We start from the raw sequence: 18,934 nt of genomic DNA, 5'->3' as shown, positions 1-18,934 counted from the left end.
TTTTAATTGTCCAGGAAGCCCCATAAATTCTTGGGACCTAACAAAAACCAGGTTCCTGCTCAAGTTTTCTGCTGTCGCACTTGAAATCCTAACCACAGAATCACTCCCTGGTATGGTGGAGGGTCAAGCTAAAGTCAAATGCACCTGTGGGCTGCAATGAACTACATGTTTCCAAAGGCCTTCTGGCACATTTGTTTGGTGTTAATAGATGTTCCAAATAAGTCGGAGAAACAATGAGAAGCAAGATTTTGTGTGATGGAGATACTGTATTGTGACTCTGGAAGAACAGAATAGAGCATGCTTCATTTCACAATTATATTTGAGCACTCTTACACCCAGAGAGCATTTTTAGAAGCATTGCATTAAACCACTTATAGACATTAACACCTGTGTGAAAACAATTTGGTTGGCCAGCCATTTAATAAAATGCAGGAATTAAATGCTTATGGACTGCCAGGATCCTTGAGCCAGAAGAAACATTAGAGGCCAGAAGACCAACCATCCATCTGAAGAAGGAATTTGCCTCTAGAGGGTGGAGTAAGGAAATGAGAATGGCAAAGGAAGATGGTTCCCAGGCACAAAGAACAGACTCGAGTGGGAATCTCTGCCAGGGCCAGCCAGATGAAGTGTGAACCAAAAGCTGTTTCAATTTGTGGTGTAGTGGGGTTTCTCAAGGAGAAGAAGAAGTAGTAAAAGACCCATTCAGGGTGAAAACAGGTCCAATCTGCTAGGGAGGCAATTTGACATTACATACTGAATGTGTCTTAAAAGTCTCCAACCTCTGAACGCCAATCCTGCTTCTAGAATTAAAATTTCAGGACACATTTGCACAGGCATGCAAATGTGTGTGTTTGAGAATGTTCATCACAGCGTAGTTTATAATGGCTAAAAATCAGAAACATACCTAATTGATAAGCAAGAAGGGATTGGTTAAATAAAATAGAATTATTCATAGTCATTGAACGTGACACTACTGATTTGTATTCGTGATATGGGAAAATATCAACAATGGGAAAACGTAGTCACAAAGTAGTATGTATAATGTGATCAGATATTTATAAAATATAAACATGTAAAATATAAAAAAAATCTAAATATATGTGTGTGTGTGTGTGTGTATATATATATCCCAAAATTAACAGTGTTTATCTCCAGATTGGAAACCCTGGTGGCGTGGTGGTTAAGTGCTACGGCTGCTAACCAAAGGGTCAGCAGTTCGAATCTGCCAGGTGCTCCTTGGAAACTCTATGGGGCAGTTCTACCCTGTCCTATAGGGTTGCTATGAGTCGGAATCGAATCAACGGCAGTGGGTTTAGTTTTTTTGGTATCTCCACATTGCTGGATTTTAGGTAATGTAAACTTTAAATGTCATTTTCACCTTGTTTTTAAAAATCTATTTTCCATTTTTCTAATAAAAAGGAAAAATTTAAGTGTTCATGACAAATACATATACACATAGTAGCAGGTGTTTGGAAGTGACTGGAAAATTGAGGCACAACATAAGCAAATTTTGGTGACATAGTTTTCTGGGAGGGCAGCTCTAATGTACCCTGACCTGCTGTCCTAATTCTTTCACAGCCTTCACATGTGTGAAGAAGCAATCACCATGGAACTCTACCTGATTCAGGGCCCTGTCACCAAAGTCTTTATGCCAGATGTCAGAACATGACTAACTACCAGGATAATATGGAAAGAAGCTTGCCAGAGGACACTTAAAGCTAGTTAGCAACTACTTCGAATTACATTTCCCAGTGTACCATTCATAAAAACAACCTTTATTAAGAGCCCACTAAGTGCTAGGGACTGTAATACACATTAGTCCCTGCATTCTATGTATGTAAAATCTAATAGGAGAGACATCAGTTAAGAGGTTCTTGTACCAAGTCTTCCACCAATGGTGGGCAATCAGTTGATATTTCTGGACCTTTAATTCCTAACCTATAAAACTAGGGATTCAAGGATACCTGGCTTTTTATTTCAGGTTAGACTTCCCAAACTTTAACATGTACATGAATTATGTGGGCCTAATTTTTTTTAATGGTAAAATGCAGATTCTGTTTCTGTGGGTCAAGAGAGAAGGCTGAACTTCAGCGTTTCTAACAAGTTCCCATGCCACTGGTCCCAGCCCCACACTGTGAGTTGCAAGATTCTAATATACATGATTTCATTTAATTCCCCCCAAGTACCCTTTAAGAGAGCCATCCTTAGCCCTATTCTGTTGATAACAAATGGAAAAGCATAACTCCAGTTGAGATCTTTCTACTTCTAGTCTCCAAGATATCTGAGTTCCCTTTCAGGTCTAAGGAGCATGTGGCTCAGTGGTTGAGAGCTATGACGTCCTGTGGCTGCTAACCAAAAAGGTCGGCAGTTCAAATCCACCAGCCACTCGTTGGAAACCCTAAGGGGCAGTTCTACTGTGTCCTATAGGGTCGCCATGAGTTGGAATCGACTTGTTGGCAGTGAGTTCAGGCCTAAAATACTATAATTAGAAATTATTGCCACTCTGATATAAAGTAAATAGGACTACACAATTTGCGTGTCAAGAATAGCACCCAAAGCCATCAGATAACCATATGATTGGGAACTGCGGTCAGACCATCAGTCTGGGATCAGAATATCTTGAAAATGTGGATTCTGCAAACGGGAAGTCTGGAGTACTTGAGGTGTGACTCACATTGCCAAAACACAATCTGAACCTAAGGAAACGTGGATATAGAAGGGAGAAGCTCATAGAGCAAATTTGGTGGGATGGAGAGGCCAGGAGTGTAGCTTGAAGGAAGAAGAGGTGGGTTAATTCCTTCTCTCCTCAATCTTATAAATTAACCTCTGCATAAGAAACCCAGGTAAACTGTTAGTGAAGTTCAGAAGGAACGATGACTTTACTTGGAGGGAAGGGGCTGGGCATCACTTAAAGGGTCATAGAGTAGATTTGACATCAACCTTGAAGAAGAGTTGGAATGAAGTTAAGCTAAGATGGAGTTAGTGTAAAGCTCAGAAATTAGCATAACATGATATGATAAGAACATATGGCAGTGCACAGAAAACCTGTAGACATGGGCCAAGGATAGCATGACAGTCCTCATGAACTTAAAGATAAACCCATGGTTTTATTACAAGAATCAAAGATAATGCTAAGGTGTTGAGCCTTGGAGACTAGAAGAACATATCAAACTAAAATTATCAGTCTAGCACTAGAAGCCCTTTATTGACTGCCTTTCTCCCTCCAACTCTGAGATTCTACTTGTTCCTCTCTACCTTTCCCTTCCCTACCAGGGGATTAATCTACTCATGATGATGTAAGCATCCTAAGTCCCACACCTGTACTTATGGTATCCCTTCATGATGCCCACCCCCTTCTGCCACTGTGCCTATGTCTTGAGTCACTAAACAACTTTATAAACTTTATGTCCTTCAAGGGAGTTTTCCAGCAAGGGTCACATTTGACCTGTCAACTCTTTTCATTTGTGTCTTCTACAGTCATTTCCTCTCAAGCACTGAGCAATATATAAGCAAGTAATATCTAGGAATTTCCTCAGTGTTTGCCTCTCTTTCTTATCTGAAGTTCCTAGAGGAAGGGACTGAGTCAATGTATTTTTTTTTTTTTTTTTTTTGGTTTACTTCCATTACTCACACCATGCATTGCACATGCCAGATTCTTTCTTTATTGCTATCCATAATACTACTACCTTGTTTTTAAGAGGAAAATAAAATTTGGTAAGAAAACATCCTCCCCTTTCTACTTTGTTTCTCCTAAGTAGATCTCCTGAGAAAAGCCTTAAGGTCCTCCTTCTTAGTCTTCACACACATCTTTAGAGCACCTAGAAAATGCCAGTTGTATGGTGTGTGCCCTTTGAAACGACAGAGTTAATTCTCTCCTTCTGAAATTGTGACTCCCACCCTTCCCCATCTTCCTTTCAATGTTTCTTTTTAAAGCAAAGCCATGGTTCAGTGCTGCTGAAAATTAAAGACAACAGCATAAAGATCAAGGTCTAGGCTGGTACTAGCAATGATAGAATATTAAAATCGCCACTTGAATTTCTCTTTCCTTGAACACTAACAAAGACTACTAATGGAAGGCCAATCCCCAGAATACACATTCATTTCAGGCTTTTTCACCTGCACCTCTTGATTCACAAACTAAAATGAACAAACCGGAGGTGGCCTTCAGTTGAGACAAAATGGGAGAGTCGTGACACATCCCTCTAAAAAATGCCTATGACCTGCTGCCACAATATGAAGACCAAGAAAAAGCAGAAGGGTTTATTACGCAGAGGTTAATTTATAAAGTTGAGGAGAGAAGGGATTATCTACCTCTCTCTCCTTCAAGCCCACCAAGTTTGCTCCATGAGTTTCTCCCTTCTATCTCCACATTTCCTTAGGTCCAGATTGTGACTCACACCTCAAGTACCCAAGACTTCCTTCCTATTTGCTGAGTCCACATTTTCAAGATTTTCTGACCCCAGGCTGATGGTCTGACCTCAGTTCCCAAACACGTTTGTCTGATGGTTCAGGGTAGTGTTCTTGACACCAGCTATTAGAATTTTTGCTATAGTGGTTCAGTTACAACAGGCTCAATCTTATTTCCCATACAAACAGAAAAATGGGAGGAGTGTTTGCAAAGTCCATACAATGTCTCATCAGACACCCAACACTGAAGAAGACAGCCACCAACAGGTACCCACGGTAAACTCAGACTGGGAGACTGACCAAGTACACACAATGGCCACATTATAACTGTTGAATTAGTCATTCACACAAGACAGGTACAGAAGTATAAGAGGAAAAAACAAGAGGAAAGAGAACTTTAGGTGAACTATTTTCTCTTTCTCCTTTTTAGCATCTTGGACACTTAGAAGCATGAAATTAAAACTCGTGAAAAACAGCCATATTAACTTGCTGTGGTGACTCAAAAGTTGTCGTTTCTCAACTCAACTTTGCTGCAACACTTGATTCATGTTGTTCTTATTTAACCTGATTTGCATTGATTTAATCAGTGCTGGTATGCTTTAAATACATAATAAATTGGGATTCTGCAACTTAGATGACTTAGAATAGCTAAATTTCAATAAAGCTCATTTCAATCTGTTAATGTATACGGTTCTGCCAAGGGGTTTAAAACTGTAAAAAAGATGCAAACTTGCCATATTAGAGGTGGGAAAGGCTTAAAGATACCATCCAGATGAAATCACTATCAGGATAATAACGTGAAAACCAATGTGTGTGTGTGTGTGTGTGTGTGCGTGTGTGTGTGTGTATTAGCTACAACCTATAAGCATCTTCTAAGTTTTGGGTAGCATACTTAGAAGAAAGCTCACATATAAATGCAGTGAATTTAATTTTATTCTTCTTATTGCCAACACTCAACTCTTGTCTGCCTTTTTGTACCGGCTTGACAAATCAAGTGACATCCAAAGTGGGACCTCTTCTTGCCCATTTGGCAGCATCTGTCATTGCTTTGCCAAGCTGCCTGCATTGGGAGGATTTTCTTCCCAGCAGCCATGGGGATTGGGTGGCTTGTACTTGCAATGTGTGCTGAATGGCTGGCCGCTGTTTACCCCTGTCCAATGCTCCCCTCCCCCAAACCTTTTAGAGTTTATGGCTCAATCAGCCAGCCTGCTGTCAGGAATAATTGGATTGGCAAGAGGTGAAACCACTTAATGGTGAAATTGTCTGTTAAAGTGTTCTGCAGCACCTCAGAGGTGCCAGGATGAAACTTGCAGGTGCTAGGTCCCGAGTTAGACAGATTAGAGCGATGGAGAGGCGACCACCAAGAATGGCAAAGGAAGAACACCATGTTGGGGAGGGGCATCAGAAAACTTATCTGTGCCAGTAAGGCTGTGTGACCTTAGATGATCCCTTGATGTCTCTGGGCCTCAGTTTCGTCATGTACCGAACTAAGGAGGTTGATTTTCTACTGTCTCTTCTAGATCCGAAGACAACATGTGATGTCTCAGACATTTCAGATTTGTGTTCCTTGCAATTAAATGAAGCATCTCTGAGATGAATGACCAGGGCAGAGCTCAGATGAATATAAAATGGAATGATTCATGCCTTTGTTCATATGACTTTTCCTGAAAAGTACCTCCAGTCTTCAGTGACTTTGATTCTATGGGTTGGCCCCTTCAGCTTGAATGCTAAGGAACGACCAGTTCTTATCTAAAGTCAATCAAACCTGGGAGCTCTGGTAATCCACCCTCATTCCTATCAAAGTGAATACCACTCTAGATAATGCCCACTGATTTTCAATTTGAGGCAGAAATGATGGAAATTCAAAGAGAGGAGCTGGAGATTCACACTTGATTCTCTCTGTCACCTCTTTGGGCATCCTTGTCAAGAAGGTAAACTTGCCCACACTCACTCTTCCCAGCCAGATTTCTCAGCCATCTTTGAGGATATTAATTTATTTTTATTTTTACAGGGGGCCAACAGATACCTGCCTTTAGCAATGCGGACCCCCTCCCCACACCAGTTGGAAGGGAGAGAGCTTATTGTAAGAACTCCTACCTACAAATGGCTGTGAATGGAAATAATCAGACATCAGATAAAGGTGCTCTTCATACTCTGAGGAAAAGGAGCACAATCTAGTAGCTAGCTCTCAAAGTTAAATTAGGGGTGTGCATATGAAAGGAGGTAGGCTTCATTATGTGTTGTGTACCCCTTCCCCATCCATTCTCCAGTGCATTTTTCTGGAGTACGGCATCCTGCAGGGCACAGTCATCACCATGACCTGCACGTCAGGGGTCACCCCTCCTGTGTCACGCGGCAGTCTGTCTTTAATCCACGGGAACCCCACAGCTATCTATGGAGAATGGTGAAGCCCCAGTGATATCTCAGTCAAGCCTCCCTGTACACAGACATCCTTTTCTACCACCCTGGGTCTCACCCACAGGGACTGGGATGGCTTCCCAAGCCAGCTGGGTTTGGACAGCATTCCTCCATCCACCACCAAAAAGGGTTGGCCAACCGCACAACTCCAGCGCCCGCAAGGAAAAAAAAAAAAAAAAACAACTTCCCCTGCCTCCTCTCAAGTTGCTTTTCTAAAGCAAAGGACCAAATGTTGATTTCTCTACAGATTCCTACGTATCTCTTATACGTAGACAGCTTTAAAGGAGAAAAAAAAAAAAAATCCTCTGAAAGAGAAGGGGGAGAGAACAGAATATTTCAGCTTCCTACTTGGAAATTTCTTGTCGTGGCTGATGCCACCCTTACCTCCACCCCTCCCCTTTTTAAAATATGGACCAAAAAGCTGAAAGTGTTTTCCATTTCATCAAAGAACATATATTACTTTAGTGGCTCGGTACAATGTTGGTTTTATGCCCACCCCTTTTCAATCTGCCCATGTCTGAGGTGCTCGGGGAAGACGCACAATCGTGAGCAGCTTACGACACTCAGTGAGCACTAGGTGCCTGTGCAAGCTCGCGCCGCACACTGCCGGCGGAGGAAGGCGCCCGGGCGCCGCACGACGCTCCCCGCCGCCGCCGCCCGCGCCGCCCGCACCTCCTCGCTGCCCGCAAAGCATGAGCGAGCCCGCTCCCTGCAGCCGCCCCGGGCGCGAATGGCAGGCGGTCTCGGCGGAGTAAAAGGTGGCGCCGGTCAGTGGTCGTTTCCAATGACGGACATTAACCAGGCTGTCAAATTCTGGGGAGTCGCGAGCCCCGAGTTTGGAGTTTTTTTCCCCCACAACGTCACAGTCCGAACTGCAGAGGGAAAGAACGACCGCAGGAAGGCGAAGCCCGGGCTCCGGCACGTAGTTGGGAAACTTGCGGGTCCTAGAAGTCGCCTCCCCACCTCGCCGGCCGCCCTTGCAGCCCCGAGCCGAGCAGCAAAGTGAGACATTGTGCGCCTGCCAGATCCGCCGGCCGCGGACCGGGGCTGCCTCGGGAACACAGAGGGGTCTTCTCTCGCCCTGCATATAATTAGCCTGCACACAAAGGGAGCAGCTGAATGGAGGTTGTCACTCTCTGGAAAAGGGTGGGTAAGACACTTTTTAATTAAATTCTTTCCCGAAGATTTTTTTTTTTCTCCCTTTTCTTTGCTGCAGCATCTAACATGGACCAAATCACCATCTCTTTGATCTTTCCGTAGCTGGGAACTTCGCATGCTGCCAGCTTTCTGCATGCTTAGAGGTGAATGTGTGGTTTTGGGGAGGGGGGTCCTTCTTTATTTCTAGATATTTATTTGATTTTTGCCCTTTTCTCCCCCTCCCCCCCCCCCGGAATAAAATATGATGTAGATTTCTGACCCAGCGCTTCCAATGGACATTCTCCAGCCTCTCTGGAAAGATTCTCGCTAATGGATTTCCTGCTGCTCGGTCTCTGTCTATACTGGCTGCTGAGGAGGCCCTCGGGGGTGGTCTTGTGTCTGCTGGGGGCCTGCTTTCAGATGCTGCCCGCCGCCCCCAGCGGGTGCCCGCAGCTGTGCCGGTGTGAGGGGCGGCTGCTGTACTGCGAGGCGCTCAACCTCACCGAGGCGCCCCACAACCTGTCCGGCCTGCTGGGCTTGTCCCTCCGCTACAACAGCCTCTCGGAGCTGCGCGCCGGCCAGTTCACGGGGTTAATGCAGCTCACGTGGCTCTATCTGGATCACAATCACATCTGCTCGGTGCAGGGGGACGCCTTTCAGAAACTGCGCCGAGTTAAGGAACTCACGCTGAGTTCCAACCAGATCACCCAACTGGCCAACACCACCTTCCGGCCCATGCCCAACCTGCGCAGCGTGGACCTCTCGAACAACAAGCTGCAGGCGCTCGCGCCCGACCTCTTCCACGGGCTGCGGAAGCTCACCACGCTGCACATGCGAGCCAACGCCATCCAGTTTGTGCCCGTGCGCATCTTCCAGGACTGTCGTAGCCTCAAGTTTCTCGACATCGGATACAATCAGCTCAAGAGCCTGGCGCGCAACTCTTTCGCCGGCTTGTTCAAGCTCACCGAGCTGCACCTGGAGCACAACGACTTGGTCAAGGTGAACTTCGCCCACTTCCCGCGCCTCATCTCCCTGCACTCTCTCTGCCTGCGTAGGAACAAGGTGGCCATTGTGGTCAGCTCGCTGGACTGGGTTTGGAACCTGGAGAAAATGGACTTGTCGGGCAATGAGATCGAGTACATGGAGCCCCATGTGTTCGAGACGGTGCCGCACCTGCAGTCCTTGCAGCTGGACTCCAACCGCCTCACCTACATCGAGCCCCGCATCCTCAACTCCTGGAAGTCGCTGACGAGCATCACCTTGACCGGGAACCTGTGGGATTGCGGTCGTAACGTGTGCGCCCTGGCCTCGTGGCTCAGCAACTTCCAGGGGCGCTACGATGGCAACTTGCAGTGCGCCAGCCCCGAGTATGCACAGGGCGAGGACGTCCTGGACGCGGTGTACGCCTTCCACCTGTGCGAGGATGGGGCCGAGCCCACCAGTGGCCACTTGCTTTCGGCCGTCACCAACCACACTGACCAGGGACCCCCCGCCAGTCCGATCCCCACGCTCGCGGACAGCCAGGAGGGGCAGCCCGACGGCACGCTGGAGCCTGCCACCGTGGCTCTCCCTGGCGGCGAGCACGCCGAGAACGCGGTACAGATCCACAAGGTGGTCACGGGCACCATGGCCCTCATCTTCTCCTTCCTCATCGTGGTCCTGGTGCTTTATGTGTCCTGGAAGTGTTTCCCTGCCAGCCTCAGGCAACTCAGACAGTGCTTTGTCACGCAGCGCAGAAAGCAAAAGCAGAAACAGACCATGCATCAGATGGCTGCCATGTCTGCCCAGGAATACTACGTTGATTACAAACCGAACCACATTGAGGGAGCCCTGGTGATCATCAACGAGTACGGCTCCTGTACCTGCCACCAGCAGCCCGCGAGGGAATGCGAGGTGTGATTGTCCCAGTGGCTCTCAACCCGTGCGCTACCAAATACGTCTGGGCAGCCGGGGCGGGCCGGCGGGCGCCAGGCTGGGGTCTCCTTGTCTGTACTCTAATGCTCCTTGACTGAAACTGTAAGGGGATCTCTCCCAGAGACTTGACATTTTAGCTTTATTGTGTCTTAAAAACGAAATAAAACACAACAACACCCCACCCCACAACCTTCAGGACAGTCTTATCTTAAATTTCATATGAGAACTCCTTCCTCCCTTTGAAGATCTGTCCATATTCAGGAATCTGAGAGTGTAAAAAGGTACCAATCATTGATTTTTTTTTTTTTTTTTTGTAAACTAAAATGTTTAAAATAAAATAGCATTTACAGTTTTTACAGACTGGTGTAACCTAAATGAATTGCTACCTGTGTTACAAGAGAAGCAACAGTTAAAATGTCCTCCCTTGGGGGTACCCAGTGACCAGAGGGAAAATCCAACAGCAAAAGTAGTCAGGTTCAATTTGGAATTTTAAGAAGGACAAAAAAGCTCATCAGGGTAATGATTGAGGCTGATTTAATCCACATGAGCAAGGACTGAAGCCTGGCAAGAACCTTTATATTATTTTTTGAGATTGTGGGGAAAAATGCAGTCTAACCACTTTAAAGCAAGTGAAAGACTGGCTGAAGACTGGCATCACGCTCAGTTTTTAAGGCAGAGATCATTGCAAATGGCTTTTAAAAGGCAGTGCCAGACAGTTTAGCCTGTGAACAAGAAACATTTTTGCACATAATGTAACCATCTTTCAAATCAATTTAAAATCTCACTCTCCAATGCCACCTGTTCATAATTCTCTTATGCCCCTGAAGTCACCAGACTTAGTAGCATTTGGGCCCCTTTTCATACCCTCCCTTCTGAAAGAGAGCCCCTCGGTGCCTCCTGCCTGTAGTCTAGCTGGAGGGAGTGAGGCAGAGTCCAAGTGCTTAGCCACGAAAGCTGTGCTTCTAGAGCACATTGCTGAGACTGCCGCAAGCAGTGACAGCACATTCCTAGTTACTGTGGGAGAAGATGAAAAAATCCTACCTAGGAGGACGGGAGAAAGGCCTACAGGGTAATGACTTGTAGCAGGAGACATTAGGGGCAGCCAAGATCCAGTGGAAGGTGGGGATTGTCCTTTGATAATGTGTCTGCATATTACTGAGTCTAGAAATTATAATGGAAAATAATAAAGACCAGTGAGCATTTGTTAACCCAAGACAGAAAAGCTGTTTCATTTGAGATTTTGCCCTTTCCTGTAATGCTTGCTTTTCCTGTTTTTTTTTAATTAATTTATTTATTTATTCTTCTGTGTTCAGAGCAATGACGGCCCCTTCCTATCCCCTTATACGTTTCAGGTTCCATCAGTGAGATTTAGGTTGTTTTTTGAACCAGAAGAGTGAGGAGGTGGTGGTAGTAGCAGTTGGTGGATGTGGGTACAGAGGAAGGGGAGGAGTGTGTGTCGGAAGGGAGGGGTCTTTGACTAGCTGACAATTAAGCCAATGCATGATTGAAATAAACTGTCATGGATAAAAAAACACAGTAAAAACTGAAGCAGTGTTGTCCATGTCCAGAAGGCTTTCTCAAACTCAGGCGTTTACCCTCCTAAATGATACTAGAGGTTGGCTTTTTTTTTTTTTTTTCTTGAGAAGTCCAAGTAACAGAAAGAGGAATGGGGAAGAATAAAACACTACCACCCCTGAAAATGCAAACACCTCCAGCCACCAACCAAACGAGGCCAAGTCAGCTTTTTGAAATGCACAATGGCATCAGCAGGAGGTGCACCTAAACTAAGGCCTGGTGGTACGTTTCTCTTTTACCTATGGAGAAACCACTATGCCTAACAATATTGCTTTAAGAGGCTCTTCAAGAGACATTTTGCAAATGTTTTTCAGATGTCCAGCCTAGGGAGAGAGCTTCTTTGAAACACACATACACGCACATACACACCAGCTCATTCTTCCTGACCAGGAAACTTGATCCTGCTTCATTTGTAATTAAAACATGACATTATGACACACACCATGCATGTAAACACCCTTTCAGACTGTTAATGTTCAAGAAGAGAGTTGCTTTGTTTGGTAACTTTGAGGAGGGGGTTTGGGATTTAGTCAGTCTATGCATGATCATTTGGGGTTGCTATTTTAACTAGCATACCCCTTGGAGGGCAGGGGCTAGCAGGAACAAGTTTCTCTCAGGGCTGTACTGCTCGTCTATAATTTAAGCCCACCTCTAGAAAAAAAAATTTTTTTTTTCTAGAAGACAGCATACTTTTTTTTTTTTTTTTGAAAAATCCCAAATTATGGCAGTTGAAGGAGAGCTCCTTTGAGTCCATTAATTTAATCTCACAGGAAGGCTATAGGACTCCAGTGTCAAGAGCTGCTCGGGCTGGGTGCATTCAGGGTTGTGTTGCTGTGCGTAGGGGGAGAGCTTTCAGAAGCAAAGCCTTTCTGGCAAACTTTAAAAGCACAGGCTCCCCTTACCATCACCACCACCGCTAGAAATATGGGTATTAGGAACTACAGTTTATCGGCTCTCCCCAAAGACTTTTTTTTTTTTTTAAGTGGCCAGGAGAAAGAGAATAACCACATCTTGTTTTATGTTGTTACCTCCCCCAACCCCCCGCCTCATGCAACTGAACACCGTGTGCCTGAAAGATACTTAAGTCCAAGTAAAAGCTAATGAAAGACCATGATAAAAAGGGGTCTGCAATCTGAGACCCTGAGAACAAATGATGGCCCTAGAAGGCTGTGTTCTTACTATGTGTGTGTCTGTACATTTCTGCGCAGTGTGTCTATGCTTTCCACACAGCGAGCAAATATGTGTCCAACACAGAAGCATTTACCTCACGGCATTTCCTGCTCATGCTCCCCTGGCTTTGGAGAATAGCAGGGGGGAGGGAGAGGGAAAGGATCAGGGAAGGTGGTAGTTTTAACTAAGGTTTTGTGACGCTTGAAATCTTGTCTTTTGCAAATTAATTAACCTCTAAGCTTCAAGAAACTTGCTCTGACCCATCTAAGCAAACTTCTGAGCAGTTAAAAGGGAGTCTAATTTTTAAAGGTGTAGTGCCTTTGTTGTTGTTGTTGTTGTTGTTCTACCTACAGAGGGTGCTAATCTCATAATCCTGTGCTCTCTGAAAAGAATTTATGGCCACAATTCACATCTCTTCCTGGGCATTGTGATGGATTAACCCTTCATTTACAGTACTTCCCCAGCTGATTAAAGTTCAGCAGTGGTATTGAGGTTTTTCGAATATTTATACAGAAAGAAGCCTTTTCAAAAGACAAATGACATTCTGGAACCAGTTTTAGCCCTAGTAGTTTTTTAAGTCCTTGTGCCAGAAGGAGCAGATTAAATGAAATTCATCCTTAGGTCTGCACACCGAGAAACTCCAGCCCTGACAGTGTCTTCAGCCAAACTAGCCAGCCCACATACCCTACAACATGTCCCATGCTCCCCAAGACTATAAAGTTGCATCGCAAACAAAAGGTTATTCCATTGAAAGGAAGCATTTTTTTTTTAACTGTTTTTATATTCTTCCAAGCTCCTCAAAGTGTAAGAGTGCTTACCTTTTCTCCCTGCCTCTAGGAAAGCAGGCATTTGGTTTGACTTATCGTCAACAACACATTTATGAGTATGTGTAGGTAATCAGAGGGGCAAAAGCCACTTGTTATTCCTCCCAAGTTTCCTAAGCAACTGCACACAGATCACGAAAGGACTAGGGGCTGCCCGTGTTTCTGGGTTATATTAATTGACTTGTCAGCAAATTTGCCGCCATTCTGTTATCTGGCATGGCCGTATAGAAGGGGGTACTGGTGGGTCATCAGATAGCCCTCTCACAGAAAGCACTATGGGAAGACCAGGATTCATATCTGTTTTGGAGGATGGGTATCATAATGATTCAGCCTAGTCAAAGTAATAATCACTTATCTTCTCTAGATGGGTGGTTATATAGGTTGATTTGGATTTGCCATGGATGGAATGCCAAATGACATTAGATATGCCAAAAGGAATTAACTAGAATGTGACAGCTAAAGAGGCTCCTGCAATAAGTTTGGAAGGACGTTACATATACGCACACATACATATATAATCAAATACATGTCCATATATATAACTGTATACACACACACACACACACACCCCATTACATGACTACCCTCTAGCATTAATTATCCTCGTTCTTTCTCTCAGGAAAGAATCTAATAAACTCAGTCACATTTGAGGTATAAAGGATTAACATGGCCACCTTCATTTCCAGACATTCGTGAATAGTCAGTGGATGTTCTGCAGGCTAGGGGAATCTTCTGGGTCCCTCAGATGACGCAACAGTGTGCAGGGTCAGATTACCCAATAAGCTAGGTACGCACAGGCCCAATTATGCCTTCCCACCAATTTGCAGTGCAAAATTCCACCTGTGCCCCATCACGTCAAAGATGTGGCGAAACCCCTGTGAAACTGCTCACCACAGATTAGTAAGTAAATACAGTTAAGCCCGTGCGTGCTTTGCTCAGTGAAAGTGGGTGCATACCATGTGCTTGCTGGTTAATCCACCCCTGAGTGTATGCCTGCTCTCTCCTAGTGACAGCCAACAAATGGCAATGAGTTCTTTTGAGAGTATTTTCCACCTCAGGATTTAGGAAATACACATTTTGCCATTAAAAATATGCTCTGCAATGATTCTTTTCCAGGGATTCAGGAAACAAAATTCTTATTCCTGACTGGGCACCATCTTTTAGCCTTCCTCTACAACTTTTTTTTTTTTTTTTCTACAACTGGAGTTGATTTCTTAAGACTTTTTTTTTTATAATCCAAAGCAAAGGGTCTGGCTTTTGCATCTTTAAGGTTTAGTCACAGATGAAAATGAGATGGAGGAAAATAAAATTTACTGAAGAGTAAGGGGAGGTGCTAGGAACCTTATCTTTAGATGAGGAACCCAAGGTTAGAGAAGTTAAGTACTTAGTGCAGAGTCATCCAAATAGTAAGTGGGAGCACTGAGGTCCATTGTGGTGGCCTTTTTGCTACACCTGGTTTCTCTTTCCTTGAATGGCCTACTCCACCCAGCAAAGAGCCTGGGACTAGTCTGGGTACAGAGTCCATGCCCAGTGCATTCTTGTTGAATAATATGGGTGCAGTGTTCAAAGGCAAAAATTCTGGCAACAACTTCCTTTGCTCGGGCCCCTGCTAATTGCGTAATTCAGGGCTCTGCCAATCGAGGACGCCTTTCACAGGCCTATGGGAGCAAAGATCCAGTAATCGTTCAGTCCAGCATCTTACCAGAGGACTCTGGACTCAGAGATGGTAAGGTATGGGCATCCATATGTTACTGTCAGGGATTTATCTGCATTGCTTTTTTTACTATTAGATGGACTATACCTCTATGTCGGTGGTTCTCAACAAGGGTGAATTTGCCACCCAGTGAACATTTTGGTAATGTCTATTTGTTAACAGGGTGGAGGGTGTGTATCTAGTGGATAGAGGTCAAGTATGCTGCTAAACATTCTACCATGCATAAGACATCACACATCCCCAGATATGTGTGTGTATATATATATTTGACTCAAATTGTCAAGAGTGCCAAGATTGAGAAGCCCTGTTTCATGATGTAAAGCAGCAAGGCTGCCTGAACCAATGGAGGTGACTTTTCTGATGAATTAGGTTTTGGTTCACCTAGATCTAGTCCCTTTTAATCTTCCTAGTTCTTGCCAGGAAACCAGACGCCTAAATTAAAAACCCTCAGGTTGGTTGCCAATCAGGCAAAAGGAGCTGTAGTTAACACATGCTTCTCAAAGAACATATGGCAAAACTTAAATTAACTGGGACAAAACTAGTTAGAACCCTCAATTGACCCACTTTTGCTTAAGCAATCCCTCATTTAGGAAACAGAAAATAAAAATCAAATCAAGCTAACAGTGGAGATTTAATTAACAAGAAGGAAAATGAGAAACGTGATATTCCTTCCAGGAGGTGTTCTGGAGTCTAAACAAACTCAGCCCACCTGTCTGTGCTTTCTCCAATCCAGCCTGGGATGTCTCTGAGGTGGGACTGAGCCTCAGTTTTTTTAAATCAATGCGCTCAGTCTAGTGAGGAGAGTGGGCTATTAATCAGAGAGGTGATCTCAGACCTCAGAAGGAGGCTGGTCTAGAGAGGCAGGCACCTCAAACTGAAATGCAGTTGGGGCCAGACAGGCAACATAGATGAGTGAAGTTCACTGACATATGGCATTATGAGGGGATGGGAGAATTCACTTTTTAGCAGACAATTCCCATTTGACTGCTCCTGGTTAACCAAAACCTTTCTGCAGGCCAGGTGTGAGAGCTGTGAGCTAGCCACCTCTAGAAGAAACAGGATGTAAAATCAGGAGACTTGGTCTTTAGAACTGGTGCTGCTAAGGACATGCCTTGTGATCATCTGATAATCATCTTACTTCAATGGGCCTTTGTTTCTTTGCCTTTAGGAAGAGTCAAGGATTTGTCTTGATATTCCCTAAGAATCCTTCCAGTTCTGTGCTTCTATTTTACAGTTTTCCCCAACAATAAAACATGAAACAAAAGGGGTTTTCAAGCTAGTGTCACTTAACCAGAAAATTAAAATTTTCCTGAACTCTCATTCCCCAGACATTCTGATTCATCAAGGCTTGCCTGCATATGAATAAGAAAAGGTAGATAGAGAATCACAGGGAGACAGGGTCTTCAGAGTCGTGGGTGGGGATACAGGAAAACAGAGATGACAACACTCAGGCATGTGTGGGTGGGAAAAACTGTTTTTTAGAATGTGCTGGAAGTGTTGAAAGGAAATCCTAGAGAGGACACGCCATGCACTCACACTTACCCACACGTGAGACATGGGGATGGGGATGTGCTGTGAAGCAGGAGCAATAAGCAGAGCAGAGGAATGCCGCTGGGGGCTGCGGGTGCAGAAACATATTTGTATAGGACTCCTAAAGTAATTAACTGTGGGTTAGTGACCACAATTGCTCTTAGGAGTTCAGAGCCCTTTAGTAAAATGAGAGAGAAACAGAGAAAGAGATAGAGAAATGGAAGGATGAAGAGAAGGACATAGAGATAGGCAGCAAGGTAGAGAGCTAGAAGGCAGAGGGAGAGGGAAAGGGAAAAGGAGGAGAAGGAGAAGAGAAAAATTGAGAGGGGATGGAGTTTCCAGATTAGTTGCTCAAGTAATCACCATAAGTAGCTGTGGTTCACTGACTCTTCAATCCTTTTCAGTCATTTCTGTCTTTTTCTGATCTACCACATTGGCTGTTTACTTCTTTTGAATGCAGTGTTAGAAAGCCTTTTTTTTTTTTTAATTTTTGCCCTGCTTTATGAGGGGAAAACAAACAAACAAAACATGGTTTAGATGTGGCCTTCTTTCTCTTTTGCTCAGTAGGAGAGTGCTTCTCAGCTTCTCAACCTTGGCTACACATTGGTGTCACCTGGACGCTTTAATAATTACTGACATCTGGGTCTCACCCCAAGAGAGCCTGATATAATTGGTCTGGGGTGTGGCCTTGGAGTGGGGAGATTTTTTGAAGTTTCACGGGTGACTCCAAAGTTCAGCCAAGGTTAAGAACCACTGAGCTAGAAGGTCACAAGAATCACAGCGTGTATAGTTCAGGCAACCTCCAGAGCCACAGGTCTAACTGTAGCTCTTTAAAAATCCGTGGTGGGGTGGTGACCGGGATGAGCAGGGCCAGTGGTAAGTGAGAAGGCCCTACCTTGACTCTACCTGGTGGGGCTGATATGAGAGAAATGCACAAGCATACGTGTGCTTGCAAGTTGTTTCACAGCACCCTCTAGTTTACAAAGCGCTGCTTACATTCATTATTTCATTTAATTTTCCCAACAATCTTGCAAGGCAGACACAAACTTTACCCATTTCGAAGGTAACAAGACTCAGATCAGAGGAGCTTAATGAACTTTCCCAAGCTACAGCCAGGCCCGAAACCCAGAACTGCCTCTTCTAAATTCGGAGTCCTTCCCCATCTACCACTTTATCTTTTCCTTTTCTGGTTGCCTGTGTCCTTATGAGACAGGACTCGTCCTGTTCAAAATACAAAAGTCCATAACTCTTCCAGGGGAGTTCTGGAGAACATACATTAAACACACTCTCCCATACTTCCTCCTTCTCCAACTGGAATCTGGGCAATTACAAGATTTGTCAACACAGTCCCACCACAGCCCCATCTGTGCCCCTGCTCCATGCCTGATACTCTTTTCTTTGCCACAGGAACCTGGTGCCTCCATGGTGATGCCTCTGAGACATCCAGATAGATACCAACTCTTCCCAAATACCCCTTGCACCAAAGTGTTTCCTTTCCACTCAGCCCACTGCCATCAACTCTTCAAAGAATCTGAAAACTAGGTTCTAGGAGAACACTGATGGATGGATGGTGATAACAATGCTACCCAGAGATATCTGCAGCGTAAACAAAGATCTTTGGAGAAAAATAACCTAAAGAAATAGCTCCAATACTCAAATTTCAGACACTGGAACAGCTGGGTGATAAATATTTGGTCAGGAGATCCTTCACTGTCCCTTTCAAATGAAACAACTCAGGTGGTTACTTATGTCTGAGACCAGATCCGCCAACAGTTTACAGAGCTTAAAATAAAGCCAGCATAAAGATGGAATCTTCCAGTGTATTTTACCTCCTTAAACCAATGCCCTCTTTAAGAGTCAGGTCCTATTACATGTCCACCATCAGCGTGTTTGTTATCAATTAAGAATTCTCAATATTGCAAACCATGTGACCAGACTTCTATCTCAGAGAGATTGCAAGCAGCCTTGGATAAAAATGAGAAGGCTCAGCAGTAAGCAAAAGCTGGGATTCGACTGCCACAGAAAGGTCTGGAACAGCCAAGTTACACACAATTAATGGAACAATTCAACAATCTGTCTTCAGCTGGCCAAGGCAATCCTGTCATTTGTCCCTCAGCTGCAGCACAAGCACACCCTCTGATTTCTTCTCACTGTCTCTGCTCTGTCCATAGCGATTGTGTTTGCAGTGAAATCTATATTTCCCTGCAATTCTTTTTTTTTTAATTCTAAAAATAATGGTCCTCCT

General features: G+C 44.5%; 2 protein-coding genes across 7 annotated transcripts in view; one reads left to right on the top strand and one right to left on the bottom strand.

Moving 5' to 3' along the window:
- CTNNA2 (catenin alpha 2) overlaps positions 1 to 18,934 on the bottom strand; it is a 1,142,650-nt gene that overhangs the window by 430,017 nt on the left and 693,699 nt on the right. The gene's annotated exons all lie outside the window — the stretch shown is intronic.
- On the top strand, positions 8,293 to 9,989 carry LRRTM1 (leucine rich repeat transmembrane neuronal 1). Its single transcript, XM_003413710.3, has one exon. It carries the CDS (start codon positions 8,293 to 8,295, stop codon positions 9,859 to 9,861), a length of 1,569 nt encoding a protein of 522 aa, XP_003413758.1. The 3' UTR covers positions 9,862 to 9,989.

Source organism: Loxodonta africana, chromosome 15 (genome assembly GCF_030014295.1).
Source record: "Loxodonta africana isolate mLoxAfr1 chromosome 15, mLoxAfr1.hap2, whole genome shotgun sequence".
Classification (NCBI taxonomy): domain Eukaryota; kingdom Metazoa; phylum Chordata; class Mammalia; order Proboscidea; family Elephantidae; genus Loxodonta; species Loxodonta africana.
Note: the sequence above shows the minus strand (reverse complement) of the source record. Positions and strands in the feature narration are given on the sequence as shown.

Bases quoted from the DNA above. Each gene is read 5' to 3' on its own strand.
- LRRTM1 (XM_003413710.3), top strand. From the start codon at position 8,293: ATGGATTTCCTGCTGCTCGGTCTCTGTCTATACTGGCTGCTGAGGAGG.